The 21,570-nt window shown below is 52.2% G+C and overlaps 1 protein-coding gene across 2 annotated transcripts in view; it reads left to right on the top strand.

The window, feature by feature from the left end:
- Positions 1-21,570, top strand: part of MYO5B (myosin VB) — a 339,470-nt gene that overhangs the window by 276,918 nt on the left and 40,982 nt on the right. For both annotated transcript variants that reach the window (XM_046024282.1, XM_046024281.1), the window contains exons 21-22: positions 1,023-1,262; positions 8,756-8,989. In XM_046024282.1, coding sequence (XP_045880238.1) covers positions 1,023-1,262; positions 8,756-8,989 — 474 coding nt within the window. The remainder of the gene's footprint in view (positions 1-1,022; positions 1,263-8,755; positions 8,990-21,570) is intronic.

Genomic DNA, 21,570 nt, shown 5'->3' with positions numbered 1-21,570 from the left:
TCATCAGGTCTTACCCCCTCATTCGATGAGGTTAGGAACCTAAGTTTGGTGAGGTGAGGTCGGGGAGGGGGACCCTGGCCTCCGTGCCAGGCCATTATTCCAGCGAAGCTGAAGGACTCGGGGCATATCCATCCTGCCATCTCACCCCCATACAGCTGACGCTCAAAACTGAGACAGAAGATGGATTGGAAGGAAATGTCAAAAATACGCTTTGCTCCTAACAGGAACATTTCTCTCTTCTGTGACCAGAGGAGGCTTGATTTTCTAAATAAAACTCAAACAATGAAGGGACCATGAAAAACCAAATGTGGTCAGACAGCAGGGTGGGGCACACCCTCGTCAGTGGGGCCCGTTCTGTGAGCTTTCCTGGGAGATTGGTGATGTCAACAGGGAAGGGGCAGGCGACACGTGGGGGGCACGAGGTTTGAACCCCGGCGCTCTCCTAGAGCTGGCATACTGGGCATGTCTGCTCGTTTATTCATTTATGCCACAAACATTTATTTTGCGGGATAAAATAACATAAAATGCTATGTTGACATAGCAATGATGCTTTCGCTTTCCGAGTGATCTTTAACCTCATAGGAAAAAGATTGCCAAGTCAAGTTTGTTAACCCTAAGTCTGTGGCTCATTAATGGGCTCTGACTAGAGAATCCCATTCACCTCTCCAGCTCAGTGTTACCAGGCGGGGATCAGAATCTGCTGAATGGGGCGTTATCAGCACGGTTCATCTCAGCCCCTCCAACTTGGGGGTTTTTAACCCTGTGGTTCCCTGACCAATAAAACAGAAAACAAACTAAAAACAAGAGTTCAACAGCTGATTCTCTGCAGGTATGTGGACTGCTGCAGAACTTCATTAAAACTGGTTCTTACCACACATGGACTCCGAAGTCTTAGGGAGGCGTATTTTCTCTTTATCTCCTAAAACCCAGGCCAGCCTTGGCTCTCCCTTCCTCTGGCCGTGCGGGAGCCTCCCCTCTTCCTGCCGGGTAAACCCAGCAGGTGTGTGCTTGTCCCCCACCAGGTCCTGATGGAGCATAAGGCCACCATCCTCCAGAAGCACGTGCGGGGCTGGATGGCACGCAGGCGCTTTCGGCGACTGCGGGGCGCGGCCATCGTCATCCAGTGCGCCTTCCGGATGCTCAAGGCCAAGCAGGAGCTGAAGGCGCTCAAGATCGAGGCCCGCTCCGCAGAGCACCTGAAACGCCTCAATGTGGGCATGGAGAACAAGGTGGTCCAGCTGCAGCGGAAAATCGATGACCAGGTCAGCAGCCGGAGCACTGTACCCGGGGTGGGGGACACTCTGGGGGCATGTTTGAGAGAACTCCCCAGGGAACTGCGTGCGCCAGGGACCTGAGGAAGCACAGATGTCCTGAGGGTGTCACCCCCGTCAGCAAGAGCGGCCACTGACTATGGCAGACAGAATAATGCCGGCCCCCTGCCAAGATGTTTGCATCATGGTCCCTGAGGCCTGTGACTGTGTGACTTCACATGGAAGTGGAACTTTGCAGAGGTGATGCAGTGAAGGGTCTTATGATGGGGAGATGAGCCCCAATTATTTGCGCAGACCCCATATATTCACAGGGGTCCTCGTGGGAGGGAGGTGAGAGGGTCAGATTTGGAAGAGAGGTGGTGGCAGAGGTTGGCGTGAGGCAGGGCCGTGAGCCAAGGACGCAGGCACCTCTGGGAGCTAGAACAGGCAGGACCGGGGCTCCCTGCTGGAGCCTTGAGGAGGAACACAGCCTTGCTCTGACCCGTTGAGACTTCTGACCTCCAGAACTGTAAGGTCAGAAGGTTTGTAGTGTTTCCATAGATTTGTATTGCTGACTTAATGGTAATTTGTGGCAGCAGCAAGAGGAAGCGGCCACACTCGCCCAGAGTCACGGTTTCCTGCCCTGGTGGAGGCAGCCTGGGGTGGTAATGAGAGCGGACGTTGGGGAGGGCTCGCTGAACACTAGGCACCATCCTAGTACTTTGTTTCTCTAGCCCCAGAAGGGAAATAGTGTCATCCTCCTCTCCTTACAGGCAAGGGGCACATGGGGGACAGTGGCAAGGCTGCGATCCGAGCCCCACCAGTCCGGCTCCAGGGCCCACACTCTGCTCTTCTGCCTTTGTCGCACTGTGTGGTGGGAAGAACACTTGCTTTGGAGTCAGCTCTGCGGCCGCTCTAAAGTCTAGTGACTTGATTTCCCCTCTGAGCCTCAGTTTTCTTAACCGTAGACTGGGGGCTGCTAGGGCTATAAGACGAGTAAGTGATTGAACATACACCAAGGGTCTGGTTGCCCTGGGGAGCTCAGGAAGTGCGTTCCACTCTTCTGTTCCTGCTTCTTCCTTTTCCTACCCTGGCCACCTTCTCCACCAGTCACACAAGTGACAGCTCACTGGTCAGGTCCCTGTGAGTGTGGAGTATGTGCAGGGCACTGCAGGGAATCCGAACCAAGCACAGGACGCTGGGCACCCGTGACCAGGTTGGAAAGATGAGGCAGGCCTCTGTGCACACAGGCCTGTACACCCACTCTTTGGTGGCTCCAGTGGCCAGTCTTCCTTCATCCCCCTGTTGGGAACAACTTTATCTGGTGCTTGACCGCTTCTGGTGCTCTGTTAGGCGTGGCGAGCAGAGGATGAGTCCGACGCACGTCAATGCTGTGTTACAAGGGGACGATCCTGCCAGTGTGGCCAACGACATCCTGCGCACCCCCACATGCCGTCCTTGTGACAGGCGTTTTATGTTCACTCTCCTTTGGTCCCCAGTGGCTTTGTGAGGTCACTTCCTAGATGAGGAAATTGTGGATCTGGGACATCAAGTACCTGGCGGAGGTGACAGAATTAGAAAATTCTAGAGTCAGCATTCTAGCTGCTGTCTCTCTGATCCCACAGCCGGAAAGAGGATGATACTAGGTGGTGGTGGTTGTTGTTGTTGTTGTTTACCCCCAAACATCACTAAACTGTGAGCACTTCCCTGGGCTTTGTCCTTGCCAAGATGGGTTCCCAGCCTTGAAAGCTGGCTCACGGCCACTTTGCTCATGCAGGGTGGCAAGATGACCAGAGGAGGAGGCTTCTGCAGTGCCCTCGAGGGCTTCAGGTGCTTCCTGAGAAAGGCAAGGGGAAAGGAGAGGGAGAGAACACAAAGAATGCGGGAGCAGACTGTAGCATGGAGACAGAATTCAGGTTAGAGTCAGCAGGCATGGCCCCGGAGGTCACTCCATTGATTTGCGTCTGTTCTCAGTAAGACAGTTGGGAAGCTTCACGTAACCCCAGTAGGGGCAAGAACATAAATAAGCCATTTTATACCTAAACCACCTGCCCCAGACAGTAGCCCAGAAGCAATCCCAGAGCATAGTAAAATGTCCCTGCATCTCTGCTTTTGTGGAAGACTGGGCTTCCCAGGAAGAAGCGCTGTCCTGGGTGTTGGTGTTCCCTGTGTGAGGTCCACAGGGTGTCTTGTTGGCTGGGATCCTTAGTGGGGAAGCTCACTGTGGGGCTGGGAGATACTGGGTACTTGCCCCCCTGCTCGTCCCGCGATGACAGCGCCTACTTGGGGTGGGAGGCACAGTTGCCCAGGGGACAGGAGCAGGAAGGATTGACCATTTGAAAAACGCCAAGTCCAGGGAGGACCTCAGTGTTATTATTATTGTTGTTATTGTGGCCATTGACAAGGGACCACGGAAGATATTTGTAGAGTCAAAACTTCCGAGTTTTGTTGGAGGGACTGAGTACAGTGTAGTCGGAGGGACTCCCCACCAGGAGCCTCACATGCTGCCTGACCGCCGCAGCCCTCAGTTTCCAGCCGTTGGGCCCTGCATTGGCTTTGCTGACTTCTGAAGTTAACTTGAGAGGTTAAAAATAAATCTGATATTTTACAACCCACGTGCTAGAACATCAAAGAGAAGCAGATTTAAAAGGCCTATTTTTAAAAAGAGATTTTGCCTTAAGCTTCCTGCTTGGCAAACAGCTGTGAGCGGTGGCAGGTGCTCTCCACCCCGGGCGGGGTGCCCTGTGTGCAGAGGGTGAGCAGAAGAGGCAGGAGGGCGGGATTAGAGCTTGCTTCCTGGTACCCCTCCCTGCATTGCCCGGATATATGCACCAGGCACCGTCCTCATACATTAATTTCTTTAATCCTCACCGTGGCCTGATGAGATGATAATGCTTCCATTTTAAACTGAGGCACGGAGGTAGGCAGCCCGCCCAACCCCACACCCTGGGCAGTAGCATGGCTGGGATTGAAATCTGGCAGTCTGGTTCCAGAGAACATACTGCCCCCTCCAACCAAATGTAGGCTACCTGCACATTTGGAGATTCTAGACATGTGAGAATTCCTCAATCCAAGGAAGACTCGGTTTTGTTTTGGGTTCATTCACATATAGAGGGCGTCATCCTTGGCCCCAGTTGGCCTTTTACAGAGGGCTGTGTGATCCACCATCAAAGGACGTGCGCTGTCATGCGAGGAGGCGCCAACATGATCACCGGCATGGTCTTGGCACCAGGTCCTCAGAGATGCTTGGTGACTGCAGTCTCCTGGCCGATGGGGCTAGCCATTTGGAATTGAATGTTCTTCTGTTCTATCATACTTTGGAGAGAATTCTGGTCACTGCTCTCCTGACTGACACACAAGCTTCTTAAGCCAGAAGGAGAGGCTAGGTGGAAGCATCCCAAAGTATTTGTCAGAACAGCATGGGGTAGTGGACAAAGTCCCAGCTGGATGGAGGCCTGAGTTCTGTCTCCATTATACTTGCTACCAGACCTGACAGCTTGGGATTATGGCCAAATCTATACCTGAGCCTTGAGTTCTTTCGAGGAGATTGGCCCAAGATTTCTAAATTAACTTCTAGCTCAAAAGTTCACTGATACCATGATGTGGATAAAGCAGCGCTTCCGACTCCAGGCTGCACTGCACTGTAGGATTACCTGGGGGAGGGTTTTTGTTTGTTTGTTTTTAAGAGGTGTCCCCACTGCCAAGAGGTCAGCAAAGGAGGAAACTAAAGGATAAAGCCAGGGTAAGCTTAGCACCAAAATTCATGTCTAAAGTTTTGTGCACCCAGCTAAAGGGACAAGACACAAAACTGGCACCAAGTTCCCAAGCAAACAGAAAGAAGGAAATTCGCGTCTCACTTGAGTGGTCAGAGAACAGTTTAGGAGACGTGGAGCTGTCCCTGGTGCTGAAGGCATCTTTTCCTGCGGTTTTCATCATCTGTGATATTATAAGACACATCCTTCATAATATCTTTCAGCAGTAAATACAGTGACAGTTCCTGGGACCATTTCTTACGGTGCCCCTGATGTAGGCCTGTGCTGTGACATGTTTCAGCCAAAATGATGTAGACAGTGAACTTAGCTTTCTATCATTCTGGCTTTATTCAAGCTCAACATATAGAATGACCAGGCCAGTTGAGTCTACCATTTCTCTTATAATGAGGGTCAAGTTTATTAGACCTTTATGAGCACAACGCTGTATTTAAATATTTCATCAGAAAAAGCATGAGAGCATTCTATGGATTCATTTGGTAGCCTTTTAAATCAGATTGACTCAGTATGCTTAATATGCACTGAGTAGATACGTAAAATTAGCCGATATTTTGATTCACAAGAGCATCCAAATACATTTGAAAAATAGTATAATTTGCAGTTTTATGACCTCCAGTGCCTCATTTTCCTTAACTGAAATGGGGATTTTAATCAGTCTGACTGCCTAGGATATTCAGGAGTGAATGAGTTGGTGTATATATGAATTATGCAGTACAGTGCCAGCCCCATAGTAAGCACCCAGGAAGTGCTAGTAGCATGTGTGGAGCATATTACTTTTCATGATGCAGTCTTGCAATGATTTGCTCACCCCCTTCCCTAGGGGTCTGTAGACCATTGATTAGGAACTACTTGAAACCTCTTCCATACTGTTCTGCAGGTTGTACACTGCTCAAGGGTGGTTGGCTGTGGGGACACATAGGGCAGAAGACCATCCTCTGCTCATCTGACTGTGAGCTCTGGAGCATTGCTGCCCTAAGGAAGAGGTGTCCACTGTTCTAAGCTGTGCACCCCTGGGCCTGTGTTCCCCCAGAGAGGCAGCTCTGTGGAGCTCATCTTCCTGGAGGTGGTGAATTTCCTGGTTCATACAAAAGTGCTATAGAAGCCCAGCAGAGTGCTTAGGACCATGGACCAGAGGAACAGGTGAATGCTATCTCCTTCAAGTGGGGAAACATTTCAAGCATAAAAAAAATCTTACCAAGCAAATCTTTGAGAGCAAAAAAATATGAGCTTTTGAGAAAGTAATGAACAGCAGACAGGTTCCTTGTTAGCAGTTGAGGACAGATCTGTGTCCTTCAGTGGTAGGGGCAGAGTGAACATCCTCTTAGGATGTTTGAGGAGGCTGAAGGAGAATAGGGGTCTACCTGGAAATCCCCACGCCCTGTTGTTTGAAATGGGCCCTCACTGTACAAGACAGAGCAGGCCAGGTCTCCCGGTCACACCAACAAAGGCATCCCTGAGGAGCTCAGCCTGCCATTGCACGGAGGGTTTCTGGGATCTGTGAGGGAAAAGGTGCGCCACACCACCCACCATGTCAGGCTTAGCTGCACAGCTGTGAGCACCTGACGTGGACATCAGGGTGTGATAAAAGGGGGGAACTACTGGGCTCTTCTGGGTCTTCCTTTCTGAAATCGTACCTCTGGGATATGAACTGTGCAGCTGCAGTGGGTCCCCAGTGATTATTTTTGGATGCTGCCAATGAAATAAGCACCTGGCCAGGTGCTGCTGTTAGGAGTCTCCCCACCACCTCTGGGGGCCAGCAGAGCGTTTGGAGCTCCTCTCCCGGGGACTCCCTGCAGAACTGAGCAAAAGACAGCCCCTGTGTATTGGGCACTTACTATGTGCCAAGCACCAGCAAAGCACTAGATCTCCCTGCATCTGGATAAAAACTCCAAGAAAAGACTTACTATCAGTCCGCCTTGCACACACAGGGGAACTGGGGCACAGAGAGGTGGAATGACCTGATCAGACATACACAGCTCATCAAGGGTAGAGCTGGCATAGGAACACAGTTCTGTCCGCCTCCAGCCACTCATATCTCCTTGACGTCCTGAGTCCCGTGTCCACCTGGGTGTCAGAAGCCACAAAGAGCTAGCCTCCCAGAAGGACACATTTTCTTTGCATGAGGGTCCTAGGTTGTCCTCTGTGTTCACAGTAGGGTGCCAGTATCTGCCTGTCTGCAGAACATAGTTCGCCCTCACATTCTTCCAGAGGAGCAGGCTGTGCCTGTGACCTGGCTGCCACCACATTTTGTGCCTCCTTCCATACCCCACACTAGAGCCAGCTAGAAACCCCCACAGCCCAGTCCTCTAAGCCACTCTCCCGGTGACGTGACCCAGGCATGCCACCTGGAGGTGACACCCCACTCCCAGCCCAAGTGGGGACAAGTTGACCTGACTTATCTTCTCCCTGAACCCACTCCTTGGGCAGGGACCCTTCACCTCCGGGGCAGGGGACCCAGGCCAGGGTCCGGGTGGGAGGTACAGACAGGACTGAGTTTTCTCAACAGATAACCCCTAACCGGATTCCTTGTGATTACTTCCAGCAAGGCTGGCTGCCAGAACAGACCTAGGAGCATGTCGGGCTGAAACCGAAGGTGTGCCTGGACTGTAGGAGGCTCTCTCTCTCTCTGCAGTCTCAAAGCAGGCCACGCTCTGCTTGAACTCCCATCGCAGGTCTTGGGCTGGAAGTCCCACAGCAGGCATGGCACCCTCCAGGGTCTGCCAGCCGCTGTTCTGCTACTCTGCACAGCTTTTCCGTGAAGCTTCATTCCTGAATGTGAATCGGTCATTGATTCCTGATGCCCCAGCTTACTGCTGTTTCAGCCAATAGCTCTGGTCTACTAGGAGCTCCCCCAGAAAGCAGCCGATGAAGAATAGTGAGTGACAATCTGTTGGTTACTTGGAGAACGCCTTCTTCCCTGTCCCCACCGGCTACTCTCAGCTGCTCCTCTCACCTCCTGGAGCATGAGGTTTTGCCTGTGTTGGCACGAGCGGTTGACACTGGTTCTGGGTCCTCCGTGCTCCCTTTGTGTGAGCCCATCTGGGGTGCTGTGCCTGGTCCCCTTCCAAACCCGCACCAGGCACGCTGGGGGGCTGCTCGCTTGCCTGTTGTTGGTCTGCGTGCGCAGTCTGCGGGGGCACACCATGGACAGAATCTGCTGGGGCCTCCATGTGTGGCGTAGAGTCGGCCAGGGCGAGCTGACAGGTGGTGAGAAGGATTCCTCGGCCCCATGGAGGGCCTCCTTGGAAAAGGGGATGCTGAAGGGGTCCTTTGTCTCAGAGCTAGCGATTAGGTTGCAGCGTTTTGTGCCAGCGAGTCCAAGGGCAGGAGGGCCCCTTGCGAAAGACCACGAAAACCTGAAAAGCAAAGGCTGCTGATCTGGGAAGCCAGCTATTAAATTGTTCCCACAATTTAAAAATGGGCTGTGAGGTCTGTCCAGCCACACACACACAAGACTGACCGCCGTCAGCCAGCTTCTGGCTCTGCCACTGCTCACGGACACTTCTTGAACGTCCCTTCAGTGTGTTCTTTCTTTCCCTCTGTTGCCCCCAGGTTCCCAACAGAGTTCTGCCAGGGGATGCCAGGAGAGCACTCAAGCGTGCCGTGATTGCAAACTCGAATTCCATGTTGGAAGCTCCTTCCTTAATTGCCTTCGTGGTTTCTGCCTGCCCCTATAACCTTGCTCTCCGCTCTTTCTCCCCTCTCCCCTCTCCTCCTCTGCCGGGGCTCTCACAGAACAAAGAGTTCAAGACGCTGTCAGAGCAGCTGTCGGCGGTCACCTCCACGCACACCATGGAGGTAGAGAAGCTGAAGAAGGAGCTGGCCCGCTACCAGCAGGGCCACAGCGGGGACAGCAGCCTGAGGCTGCAGGAGGAGGTCGAGAGCCTGCGGGCTGAGCTGCAGAGGGCCCACTCGGAGCGCAAGATCCTGGAGGATACCCACACCAAGGAGAAGGACGAGCTGAAAAAGGTACGCCGAGGCCGGAGGGAGTGCTGTGGCATTGGGCGGGCTAACAGAGCACCCCTTCGGGGCCGTTTCTTCCTCCTCCTCTAAAATTGCCCTGGGCTTCACTGGGGCCTGTGCCCATGAACAGACCATCTCTCTGCATTTAGACGTAAAGTGCTCATGCGCTGGGGGAGTCCACACGAGCACGTGTCCATCCACCTAAGACATGTTGATCAACTTTTGTTGTTAGCTGAACACAATGGCATCTCATGAAAGGAGTGCCCGTGTGTGTCTTTGAGCATCCTTCTCATAGCCTAGAGTTAGCCGCTGAGTCAGCTCTGTGGCCCACGTTTTCATAAGCAAGAGGCACGGTACAGAGCTGGTGGCTTTTCTTGACGTCACAGGGATTGGGGCAACCTCGTAGTAATCATATTTGGGGATTTGCTTTAAGTTTGTGCGGATAGCCTCAGCCTGCCTCACACATTCTGGCTGATGGACTCTCTAGGTTTTCTCTGTACTCCATAAATTAGAACTTCCTGAGATTCATCCCTACTCCCCCAGCTCAAAAGTCAGATTTCCTTCTCCTCGACCAGGCGAACTGTTCAAGCCAGGGAATGCCACGTGCCCATCGGAGAGCCTCGCATGGACGCAGGCCACTGCTGTCTGCTCCTGCGTCTCTGCAGTGACCCGCAGCCCACAGGCCAAATGGCACCTTGCCTACTTGTTCCGTGCCTCTGGTACTGGACAGTCATGGGGCTTGAGAAACTAAGGGCAGGGGAGGGACTCAGTGTTTCTAATGTTGGAATAACTTTGAGTGTTTAAGAATTAGAGCCGAGGACACTTGGGTGGCTCAGTCAGTTAAGCATCCCATTCTTGGTTTCAGCTCAGCTCGTGATCTCATGGGTCATGGGATCCAGCCCCACACTGGGCTTCATTCTCAATGGAGAGTTTGCTTGAAGATTCTTTCCCTCTGCCCCTCCCCCGACCTGTGGATGCTCTCTCTCTCTTTCTCAAATATTTCATAAAAAGAGCAGACAAGAGACACCTAGGTGGCCTTACTTGGTTGAGTGTCTGACTCTTGGTTTTGGCTCAGATCATGATCTCGGGGTCATGAGATCAAGCCCCATGTCAGGCCCTGTGCTCAGTGCAGTGTTTGCTTGAGATTCTCTCCCTCTGCCCCTCCCCCTGCTCTCACGTGCTCACTCTCTCAAAATCTTTAAAAAAAAAAAAAAAAGAAAAGCTGGCGAACTGCCATCCCAGAAAGTGTTCTGGCATAGACATTGAAATGGCCAGATTCTGCTCCCTGTCCTGCCATTACCAAGTGCACATGGGAAAGTTTACTGGCCTTCGTTCCTTCAGCTGTTTGTTTTTTTAAGTGTAGATTATTTCTCAGGATTCTTTTGGACATTTAACTGGCCGACTCCATGAGACGGTATTTGGGGGCTCTAGAAGAAAGGACCCCAGCCCTGCTCTGTAGAGCGTCCCTCTTCCTCTGCCCTATTACCTTCCCCTGGCCTGAGCCCTCAGGCCAGGCTGGGGAGCGCTCAGACTGCCGTGTGAGAGGCAAGCCCAGAGAGCTGTTGGGCCGGCTCATGGCGAGCTTGCCTAACACAATTTCCCTGTCCCAGGCCGAACTTCCGACCACCGGCCACTGCTTTGCCTGAGCCGGGGGATTTCCCTAGCATCAGAGATGGGGTCCACGTACGGACTGGGTGATGCATACAATGAGACGTGGGGTTTCCCGGAGCAGGCAGCCGGCCTAGGCACGAAAAGTGGGAGCTTCTGGCCCCAGTGTGTCACCCAGGCAGACCTGCCTGCGCACCCACCACGAGGCCAGATGTGGACTTCATTCTTTGGGAGAAAGCATGTGGCACCAGGAAGCTCCCATTACAGTGTAGCTATAAGCCTGTAACCCAGCTATAGGCTTACAGCTATAAGCTGCAACGTACAGCTATAAGCCTGTAACAAGGGAATTCTTCCCTTGTGTCTACTGACTCCGGGAATAGATGGACGGTGACCCTTCCATGTGACAGAAAAACAAGGCAGTGGAATCCAAAGGCAGAGAAGATGCCAGGATTAGAACTGGAAACCCTTGAGATTAGTGACCTTGGGAGAAAAATAAAAGCAAGTTCCCTGCGTGAGCCCCTGACTGCGGTGAGGCATGTGGGAAGTCTTCACCCAACGAACCCACAAAACCTGGGTATCTCCTGCCTCCACCCCACAGACAGCCCTCGACTCCTCAGCCGCCCAGCCTCCCTACCTGCTTCCTCTTGGGTGCTGCAGTTTGAGGACTCAGTGCTCTAAAAATGTCAGTGTTGAACCCTGTCCTGAGGGTTTATGGTAGGAAACTGTTCCTGGGCACAGCATAACAGAAGAGGGCGGTTTCCTCTGTTCCTTACAAAAATGACTGTTTCCTGGGGGTGTGTTGAGCAAGGTCTTAAACACAATGAGAACTTGAAACTGCCAAGAGAAAACAATTCAAAGACGCTGGAAGAAGGAGAACAACAGTCACAGAGGCCGAGAAAGAAAAGCACCTTCTCTGACTCCAAAATGTGAGCCAATCCCCAGCTGGCCCCAGATGATTCGTGAGGCTCAATGTCCACCCCCTCCAAGAAGAGAGAAAGTGGAAGCAAAGTGACCTCCTTCTCCAGGGTCTTCCAAACCTTTCTATTCTGGAGGCCATGGGGAGTAGGTGGGGAGAGGGGCTAGCTTTTATTCCGCACCACCCCCCTTCGTCTTTTGTGTCTGGTCAGGATTTAGTATTTATCAAAGGCGCCGTGTCCAATCTTAACAAATGCTGAATAACCAGATGGCTGGTTTCCTCTCAGGCTTGTCTGGAGGCTGCTGTGCCCTGAACAAGATTGATGAGACAGAGCACCGTGAGGAGCCAACCACGGGTGGATGTTAATTAATGGGTTTGATATGTCCGTCAGCCAGTGCTTTATTGGAGCTGGCGGCCTGGAAAACCTTGGGCTCCCCACTGCTGACCATATTCATTGTCTGGCCACGGGACTACACTGCCTTGGGCTGGGAGACGCTGGGTCTCCCTGAGGGCAGGACCCCTCCCACCCCCCCTCCCCCATGGCAGCAGACCTGGGGCAGCCCCCCCAACCAGGCACATGTCCACACACACCCTCTCTGCTAAAGGTCTCTGCCGTAGGGGCCTCTCCCTGGGGCAGTTGCACCCAGGCTGTCGGCCTCCCCTCCTCTTAGCCTGTGTGATGGGTTCTTTTCTAAAGCTCTCCGTGACCCCCTTGCCGACCGTCGTGTGCAGTTGTGCTTTCTGGCATGGTGGAGCTGTTCTGTGTCCGTGATGGAAGAGACGTGGCCCCCAGGGCCACCCTTGATGCTCATTCATAACTCATTATCCAGAATCAGCCCCAGCGCTTGCCGGGTGGAGCCAACATGGCCTGGCTCAGTGCGGGGGTGTGGGCCCTGAGCAAGGGTCCCTGATGCTTGGGAGGGGCGGAGAACAGCGCCTGGGTCTGGGTGCTCGGCAGCTGGGCTAAGTTGTACCTCATCATCTGTCGAGATCTGCCGGCCACTGGTTATGGACCTTGGGAAGTTCCAGGGTCAAGGTTTTGGGTTTTTCCAAATAGAAGGGGAGAGAGCTGACTTGGGATAGCAGGGTTCTCACAGTGGGTTGTTTTGAGTCTTTCTTTCCCTAAAGATGCGGAGAAGACTTCTCTGGCCAGTGGAGACACACAGTTGTGCTCCCAGAGCTCAAGGGCTTGTGGTGTGTGAGGAGGCTGGTGGTGGTTAGAACGAGGACCCCACGCCCACTGTGTGGAAGGACCCCATCTTGTGTCAGACAGGTTGGAAGTCCAGGCCCTTCATTCACTGAACAGATAGTTATGGGGTGCCTGTGTGTGTTAGGGACTGTTCTACACACTGGGGCAAAAGGAAACAATATTTTTAAAGTCCTTCTCATGGAGCTCAAATATTGGGGGCTATGAGAAAATGTACAGACAGGAACCAAATACAGATTATCCATCATGTGCCATAAAGAAAAATAGCCAAGTGAAGGGGATAGAGCGGGACCTGTGGGGACAGGGAGAGGTATGGTTTTGCTTCTGGTGGCCAGAGACCATCTCTCTGAGGTTGAGCCATGAGCCTTTCTAGGGGCAGGTAACAAGTGCAAACAGCAGGTGCCTAGGCCCTGAGGTGGCGGTAGGCTGGACAGGTTAGAGGATCTACAAGGAGGCCACTGGGCAGAGGCAGAGTGAATGAGGAAGAAGGAGGACAGATTGGGAAGGACCTTCTGACCTTGAAGGACCTCCTGACCTTGAGGGCACCATTAGCTATGAAGCAACCAGAGAGAACTGCTCTGTCTCAGGCACTAGGCCCTGGAGTGCACACCAGTTCTCTCCTGCCCTGAGTGTCTTCCTGTCACTCTTCTATGGGAACCAGTGGTCTGTGGCCTGCTGTAGGCTGTTGACGTCACCGCTCTTCGGACGCCAGCCTTCTGCACCGTCGGGACACATGGTAGCACAGTAGTTAACAGCTGGGCCTGCACCCAGATGGCTCGGGGCAAAGGCCAGCTATACCCCTGCCTGGCTGTGTGGCCTTTGACAAGGTCTCTAACTTTTCTGTGCCTTAGTTTCCCTAAAAGCAAACATGGATGGTACCTACCTCAAAGTAGTAAGTCGACTTACAACTGTGCTCGAGACATGGGCTAGCTCAGTAGACATGCGCTCTCCCCTCGCCTGTAACGTGTGGAGGTCGTGCCCTCCGACCTGAACCTGCGTGGGCCCCACCCTCATTCTCAGGCCCAGGCCTTGGCACAGTGGAGGCTGAATGACAGGAGGAGCACCCAGGATGCAGGGCCCAGGGGTCTGGACTCTGCCGGGGCCTCCATGGGGCTCTTATGTGAATGGTGGCACAGCCGCTTCCTTCTAACAGTGAGGGCGTCCGCCCCTTGGCTTCGTCTCTCTCGCTGAATTCGTGCCTGATACAGCCGTGCGTCCCAGGTGAGCTCCCACTTTATTTCTGCACAGTGCTCTGCGGGGAGTCTGTTCTTCCTCACCTCTCTCCTCTCTTGAGGCCCCCTTCCCTTTGACTAAATAACTTCCCACTTAGAATGTGCTTGCCATTTACCTTCCTCTCAGGACAGACAAGAAACCCTGTCAGGAATTTGCAGAATTAGAAGTGTCGTCCCTGCCAAGGGCCATGCCTGTAACTTTCTACTAGGTGATTCGTGCACAGCAGGGAGGACCGAGGACTCGGGGCTCATTGTTGGGGCAGAAGAACCTTTTCTGATAGGTTCTAACTGGTCCTCTAACCAGTTCTTCCCGTGGTTTTCTACTAGAAACCTTGCCCTTGGCCCTTTTTACAGTTTAAATTTTAACTCAACTTGGAAAAAGACAAAACCAAAAGCTCAGAGATAAATTCATATCCCTAAAGATTAATTAGTAAAGGCAGTTCTTAAACATGAAGCTGGGGTATTTGCTTCATTTAGCTTAGCAGGAGCTAAATTAGCCTCGTCGTGATGGGGTTTAGCCTCAGCGTTGGTTCTGATGATCTGTCCCAAGTAACCTTGTAGAAGAAACCCTCCCGGTAACACTGCCCTGCAAGCGGGGAGACCCGCCTGCCGCCACCCCCCTGCCCCAGCCCAAGAGAAAATGGAGCTGCTGAATGATGTTTGAGTCCCCAACCCGAGCAAAGGTATTCTTTATCATGCCGAAGGGAGCACACCTGCCTGGTTCTGTGTCCAGTGTCTTTCCCTCTATCCTGCATTCCTGACCACTGGCAGGAGGCCGCTTAGCTGCAGGAGTTTGTCACTTGCTGTGCCTGCCAGTGAGCTAGCTGGCGGGGAAGACGGAGAGGTGGCCAGTAGCTGGGGACATGTGATGGGGAGGCATTCGTGCTGCCCCCCCCGGGGTGCAGAGGGAGTGTGGGCTTGAAGAGCAGGAGCGTGGGCTGCCTCCAGAGTTGTGAAGGCAGGAAGAGAGCAAAGCTCCCAGCTGTCTCTGTAGTGTACGGCTCAGAATACCAAAGCTGGGGTCCTCAGGGGCCTGCCTTCATGAATCAAAGCCTTGGAGGGAGACGGAGGGAAGAAAGGAGGCTCCGGCACAGTAGAACAAGTCAGAGGGTACATGCCATTGACCGTGGCTTGCTTCCGCAAGTCTCCCCCTTGATCATAAGCAGTTCCAATAAAGTTATGTGATCTTAGACTACATTCCCAGGAATGGGGGCTTGGGGTCCAACCTAGTGGTGGTGGCAGGCACGCTGTCCTGCCCAGTCCTGCCTGACTTCTGTGTTCCCTTGCAGAAGGACAATGACCGACTGTAGATGCCCTAAGGAAGGGGGGGTGAGGACGTTGAGGGAGCTGGGATGCCTGCGCGGTGGCCACGTGCCCTGGAAGCCATCTGCGTCTTCAGAGAGTGGGTCCTGCGAAGCAGGCTGGTGAGCTGATGCACAGTGGCTCAACCGGGTCACTCAGAGGCTCCGGCCCTGTGCCTCGTTCCTGGCCGAGAGTGACCGGAGTCCTGCCCTCTGGACGTGGCGCCTGGTGAAGCTTCACGTGAGGCCCCATTGAGACTTTCTTTTGTAGCGCCACGCCCCTCGTGGTCTTCCGAGGGCTGTTTTCAGCATGTGCATTGAGGAATGGGAAAGCTATTCTGAGGATTTGCCAAGCTAACTTAAACGTGCTCATGGGGTGAGCTGTCTTCAGTGATAGGAAATCAGATGTGCTTGCGGAGTGTTTTTCTCCCCCAGATTGTGATTCTCTTGAGTCATTTGATTAAGCAGCTCCTGTGTTCTAGATGTTTTAATCGACCATAAACTCATTCATTTGAGAACAAAACAAAACAAAAACCAAAGGAAATTTTTTTTCCAACTGAGAAAAGCACAGGCCCCTTGACTGGCGGTGCAAGGCTCCTCGCCGGCTCGGGAGCGTTGGGTGTGACATGCCACGTGGGCCCAGGCTGAGCGGCGGGTGAGGCTATAGAGCAGTCTGGCTGGGTCTCCGGAGGGACAGGCAGGCCCCGTAAGCTGAGCATGGAGCTGGGGGGCACGCCCCACGCCTGCAGGCTAGAAGGCCTTCCTGGAAGAATGAACCACAGGCCAGAGCTAGACGAGGAGGAGAAACCCCCGCAGGAAGGCTGGGGAAGAGAACTCAGCAAGGGGAATGGGGACACTCGGGTGGAAACCAGAACCGGGAGAAGCTGGGCCCGGCTCAGCCCGTTTTAGGGAGGTCTGTGGGGGAGTTGAGTTTATCCTGAGGACAAAGGGAGTGAAGCATTCTCCAATTCTCACTTCTGCTTTCCACCCAGCCTTGTCCTTTCTCAGCTACCCACCTCTGCCCCCCACCCCGTCCAAACCACACATGAGCAGCGCAACGCCATTCTGCTCCCAAACCATGGCTACCATCCCTCTGCCCCACCTAGAGCTCCCTCGGCTGCCTACAAATCCCGTGTGTCTGATTGCGACAACCCACGCCTCCTGGGGTTTCCCCAGGAGAACTCCTGGGGCCTCCCTCTCTTCCTTGTGACCTCCGTTCATCTTAAATCCCCTCATAGCAGTGGTTCCTTGCCCACAAGGAACCTTCGGCAATGTCCGGAGACCTTTCGGCGGTCACAGCTGGCTGGCGGGTAGGGGAGCCACAGAGTCACCGGGACCTGGTGGGTAGAGGCCAGTATGCCACGGAGTGTCTCACAGGACAGCACTCCTTGCCAACAACAAACATTCTCTAGCCTAACATGTCCATGGTGCTGATGCTCAGAAACCCCATGGACAGAAGTCTGCTGCGGACCTTCCTGGTTTTCTGCTGCCGCACACCTGTCCCTTGCTCCCGCCGAGGGACACGCTCTCAGAAGGCGGCTACCCGGAGTGCTGCTCACTTTGCCTCCCCAGCTGCTGGCACGGAGAGTCATGTCAGGAAGTGTCTGATGGACGAGGGACGACCTTGCCCTGGTCCGCCCGAGGGCTAGAACGAGGCTCGGGGTGCGGCCGCCCAGATCGGTAAAGGGCGTCGTTTGGAGCCACTGCTTCTGGAGGCGGCCCTCCCGGGCAGAGGAGGCTGCAGTGTCTGCAGACACACATCAGCTGTGTTCATCATAATAGGCAGTAACTTGCTGATGAAGAAGAGTGTGGTGCCGTTAGTTACATGCATCAGTCTTTTTACCAGCCTTTTCTCGTTGGAAATCCGGGGGTGGGGGTGGGGGGCAGCAGAGCACACCCGTCTCGCTGAGTCTCCATGAAAGGGCTCATACTCTGGCTGGCGGGCGAGGGCTCTGTGAGACACCTATAGTGGGGTCAGGGTGACCCGCACCGGGCAGAGCCTCGTTCCTGGAGCTCGGAACCCTGCATCCGCAGGAGAACTCCTGCTGGAAACCGAGTCCCTCTGAACCAAGAGAGAATAAAAAGCAGCAACGCTGTGTGGCAGAGAAGGGACAGTTTCCTGGGACATAGTTTTGAGTCACCTGTTGAAGGGCGTTGAAAACTGAAATTGGAAGGCTCTGGATTGTGTAAAAAGACTGTTGATGAAGTAAGTACTCGGAGCTTTTTGTAAGCCTCCAAAGATGCTGTGTATCTGCAGTTCTCTCTCTGCAGCCGTGGACGGCCAGCCGTCTGCAGAACCGTCCGTCCCCCAGAGTAGCAGACACACCTGAGACAGTTGCTGCCTTCCAAGCCCCACGGAGGTGGGAGGGCAGGGGACCCCACTCCTGGACTCCAGCCTTGTTGAAGTTCTCTCCTGACCCTTCCCACACCATGCTGAGCATTGCGGGGTGGTGGTGGGAGGGTGAAGCTGTCCTCGTACCTCACCTCCCAGCTCCTTAAGCTCAACTTCAAAGCTAGGGGGAAGGGAGGGTAGCATTTACTCATAAATAGTTGAAATTCAGACATCGGGAAGGTTTCTGCCCTTCAGCCAGAATCCCTGGGACCTCCTTTCTTGCTTTTACTGCCACAGGGCTCTGGCAGAGTCTGAAAGGTGTTTCTCTGACGGGGATGCAGGTCGGTCCATCAGGGACCTATCTCCTAGACCACGGTCCCTGGAGGTCACCCTCTAGGCTCAGCTACAGTGAACATGGTGTGGTGCCAAGGATATCTTTCTACACAGGCTGGGAGGAGTCCTAACCCCTCCCCCTACCCTCGCCACCACTGGTAGATCATGAAATGTACCAAACAAGGCAGAGGTGAGGACTTGAACCGGGGAACAAGGTCATTCATTGCATCACCCACCAGTCTCGGAGCTGTCTGTGGAGAAAGCTGGTCGTTCAGAGCCTGTCTGATACTCCTCTTTTCATCTCCATTTAAAGTGTAAATTCAGTATTTTAAAAATAGTTTTACAACTATTGCAGAGTCTCATTTTAGAATATTTTTATCCCCCCCCCCAAAAAAACTCTGTATCCATTACCAGTCACACCCTCTTCCACACCCTCACTCCCCGCTCCAGCCTTAGGCAACAGCTCAACTTCTGTCTATGGATCGTCCTGTTCTGGACATTTCATATAAATTGCATATAAATGGAATCATACCATACATGACTTTTGTGACTGGCCTTGTTCACTGAGCATCATGTTTTCAAGATTAATCTGTTGTAGCATGGACCAGTACTTTATTTCTCTTTATTTTTTTTAAAGATTTTATTTATTTGACACAGATAGTGAAGGAGGGAACACAAGCAGGGGGAGTGGGAGAGAGCAGAGAGCCCGATTGCGATTGTGGGGCTTAATCCCAGGACCTCGGGATCATGACCTGAGCCAAAGGCAGACGCTTAACGACTGAGCCACCCAGGTGCCCCTTTATTTCTCTTTATTGCTAAAAAGTATTTCATCACCGGGACCCGCCATAGTTTGTTCGTCGGTTCATTGATGGACATTTGAACTGTTTCCGCTCTTTGGCCCTTTTGAATAATGCTCCTGCAGCCATCGGTGTCCATGTTCTTGTGTGGACATGGGTTTTCCTTTCTCCTGGAAACCTAGGAATGGAATGGTTGGTCTTACTAGAGTTAAAATGCAACTTTCAAGGAGCTACCAAAGCTGCTGCACTGGTTCCTGTTGCCTCAGGGGGAGACGAGAATTTGGATTTCTCCACACCCTCGCCAACACCTGTAATTCATCTTTTACTACCCTAACATCGTGGTATACGTAAGGGGATAAATCACTGCGACCTTGGTTTGCCTTTCCCTAATGACATTGAACATTTTTGTCGCGTGCTTATTGGCCACATAAAAAGGTGTCTATTCAATTTCCCCCCCATTTTTTTGATTGGATTTCTTTTTCTCTGTTGAGTTGTAAATACTCTGTATATTCGGGGTCCAAGTGCCACCTCAGATAAATAATGTACAAATATCTACTCTCATACTTGGGTTGCCCTTTGCCTTTGATAGTATCCTTCGAAGCATGGAAGTTCCTAATTGGGATGAGGTCCAACTTAAATGTTTTTTGCTTTGGTTGCTTATGCGTTTGGAATGTTTTATGTATTAAGAAACCACTGACTAATTCCAGGTCACAGGGATTTGCTTCTATGTTCTCTGCCAAGAGTTTTATAGTTTTAACCCTTACATTTAGGTCTTTGATACAATGTCAGCTTGTTTTTGTATATAGTGTGAGGTAGGAGTCCAGTTTTGTTTTGTGTGTGGACATCCAGTGTCCTAGCTGTTGAGAAGACTATTCTCTCCTAATTGAATTGTTTTTCTTCTTCAGTCGCCTGTCTAGAATCTCTAGTACAGTATTGACTGGTTTCGTCGAAAACAAGCATCCTCGTGTTTGTCCTGACCATGGATGCAAAAGGCAGTCTGTGTTTCACCATGAAGTCTAACGTCGTGGGTTTCTACGGATGCCCTTTCCATGTCCATGTCACAGAGGGGGGCTGCGGTGTGGAGAGGGAGCACTCTGTGGCTGAGAAGCTCCTGGTCTTTGCCATTGGCCAGACCTGCTGTGCTTTGATGGTGGTGTGATCACAGGGGTCTTTTTTCTGCTGACTTGGCAGTGGTTCAGAAGACCTCTGGGGAAGTGGGACTCAAGTCTGGATGCCTGAAATAAGGGCACGTGTTCCTCCTCCTCTTCCCGTCCAGTTTCTGCAGCGCTCACCTCTTTGCCTCTGTCATGAAGGCAGAGATGCAGTCTTGGTGGGGAAAACGACTCAGTGCCCTTTTGCAAAGTGGGTCCCTGGGGGGGTCCTGAGAGAAAATGCGGAGGTGGTGCCATTGCACTCGAACGCCCGTGTTACCAAAGAGATGGGCCCCTCCCCTTCTTCTGGACGAAAACTAATAATTTCTAGTTCTCCTGGAACACGTCTGCATTGTTCCTTTTTTTTTTTTTTAAGATTTTATCCATTTATTTGACAGAGATCACAGTAGGCAGAGAGGCAGGCAGAGAGAGAGAGGGAGACGCAGGCTCCCCACTGAGCAGAAAGCCCAATGTGGGGCTTGATCCCAGGACCCTGGGATCATGACCTGAGCTGAAGGCAGAGGCCTTAACCCGCTGAGCCACCCAGGCGCCCCTGCATTGTTCCATTTTTAAATCTATACAAATATTTGCCCTGATCCTGAATAGCCACACATTTTCATTTTTTAAAAAGCTTGCCACACGTGGTTTTAATTCTTCGTTCTATGAGCAGACGAGGATTTTTCTTTAATTACTATCTTCTTTCTGTGCCATTTTCAGTACTATTCACTTCATGCTTCCTTTGGGAGTCAGAAGCTAAACCCTAGAGCGCCCTTTCCTTCTGCAGCACCCGGGCTGTGTGCTGGCCCCATGGGACAGGCGAGGGCAAGCGGGATGAAGGCCGGAGATGATGCATCATTGCGAGCTCTGGGCTCTCCTGACACTCAGACTTGAGAGCTCAAAATTTACCAAGACAAGCAATCAAACACAGGAGGTGAAAGCCTATTATCGTCAGTTCCCACACACGGCATGTGAGCCTGGTGCTGACTTTTCATGAGGTTTTTGTGGGCCCTGGAGGACCATAAAGAGTGGGGAGCTCATCTGTCTTGTTGTAATGGGATTTTTCTTTCGGTCTGTTTTTCCCCTCGAAATGAAAGCTGTTTTGGCTGACTTGATTTTTTTTCTTTTTCATTTAAATTCAATTAGCCAGCATATGGTACATCATCAGTTTCAGATGTAATGTTCAGTAATTCATCAGTTGTGTATAACACCCAGTGTTCATCCTATCATGTGCCCTCCTTCATGCCCATCACCCAGTTACCCTGTCTCCCCACCCATCTCCCCACTCTGTAACCCTCAGTTTGTTTCCCAGAGTCAAGAGTCCTCTCATGGTCTGTCTCCCTCTCTGATTGCTTCTCATTCAGTTTTCCCTCTCTTCCCCGAGATCCTGTGTGTTATTCCTTATATTCTACATATGAATGAGACCATATGATAACTGTGTTTCTCTGCTTGACTTATTTCACTTAGTACAACCCCCCCCCCAGTTCCATCCATGTTGATGCAAATGGTGGATATTCATCCTTTCTGACGGCTGAATAATATTCCATTGTATATATGGACCACATCTTTATCCATTCATCTGTTGAAGGGCATCTCAGCTCCTTCCACAGTTTGGCTATTGTGGACATTGCTGCTATGAACATTGGGGGGCAGGTGCCCCTTATTTTCACTACACCTGTATCTTTGGGGTAAATACCCAATAGTGCAATTGCT

Source organism: Meles meles, chromosome 12, assembly GCF_922984935.1.
Source record: "Meles meles chromosome 12, mMelMel3.1 paternal haplotype, whole genome shotgun sequence".
Classification (NCBI taxonomy): Eukaryota; Metazoa; Chordata; class Mammalia; order Carnivora; family Mustelidae; genus Meles; species Meles meles.
Note: the sequence above shows the minus strand (reverse complement) of the source record. Positions and strands in the feature narration are given on the sequence as shown.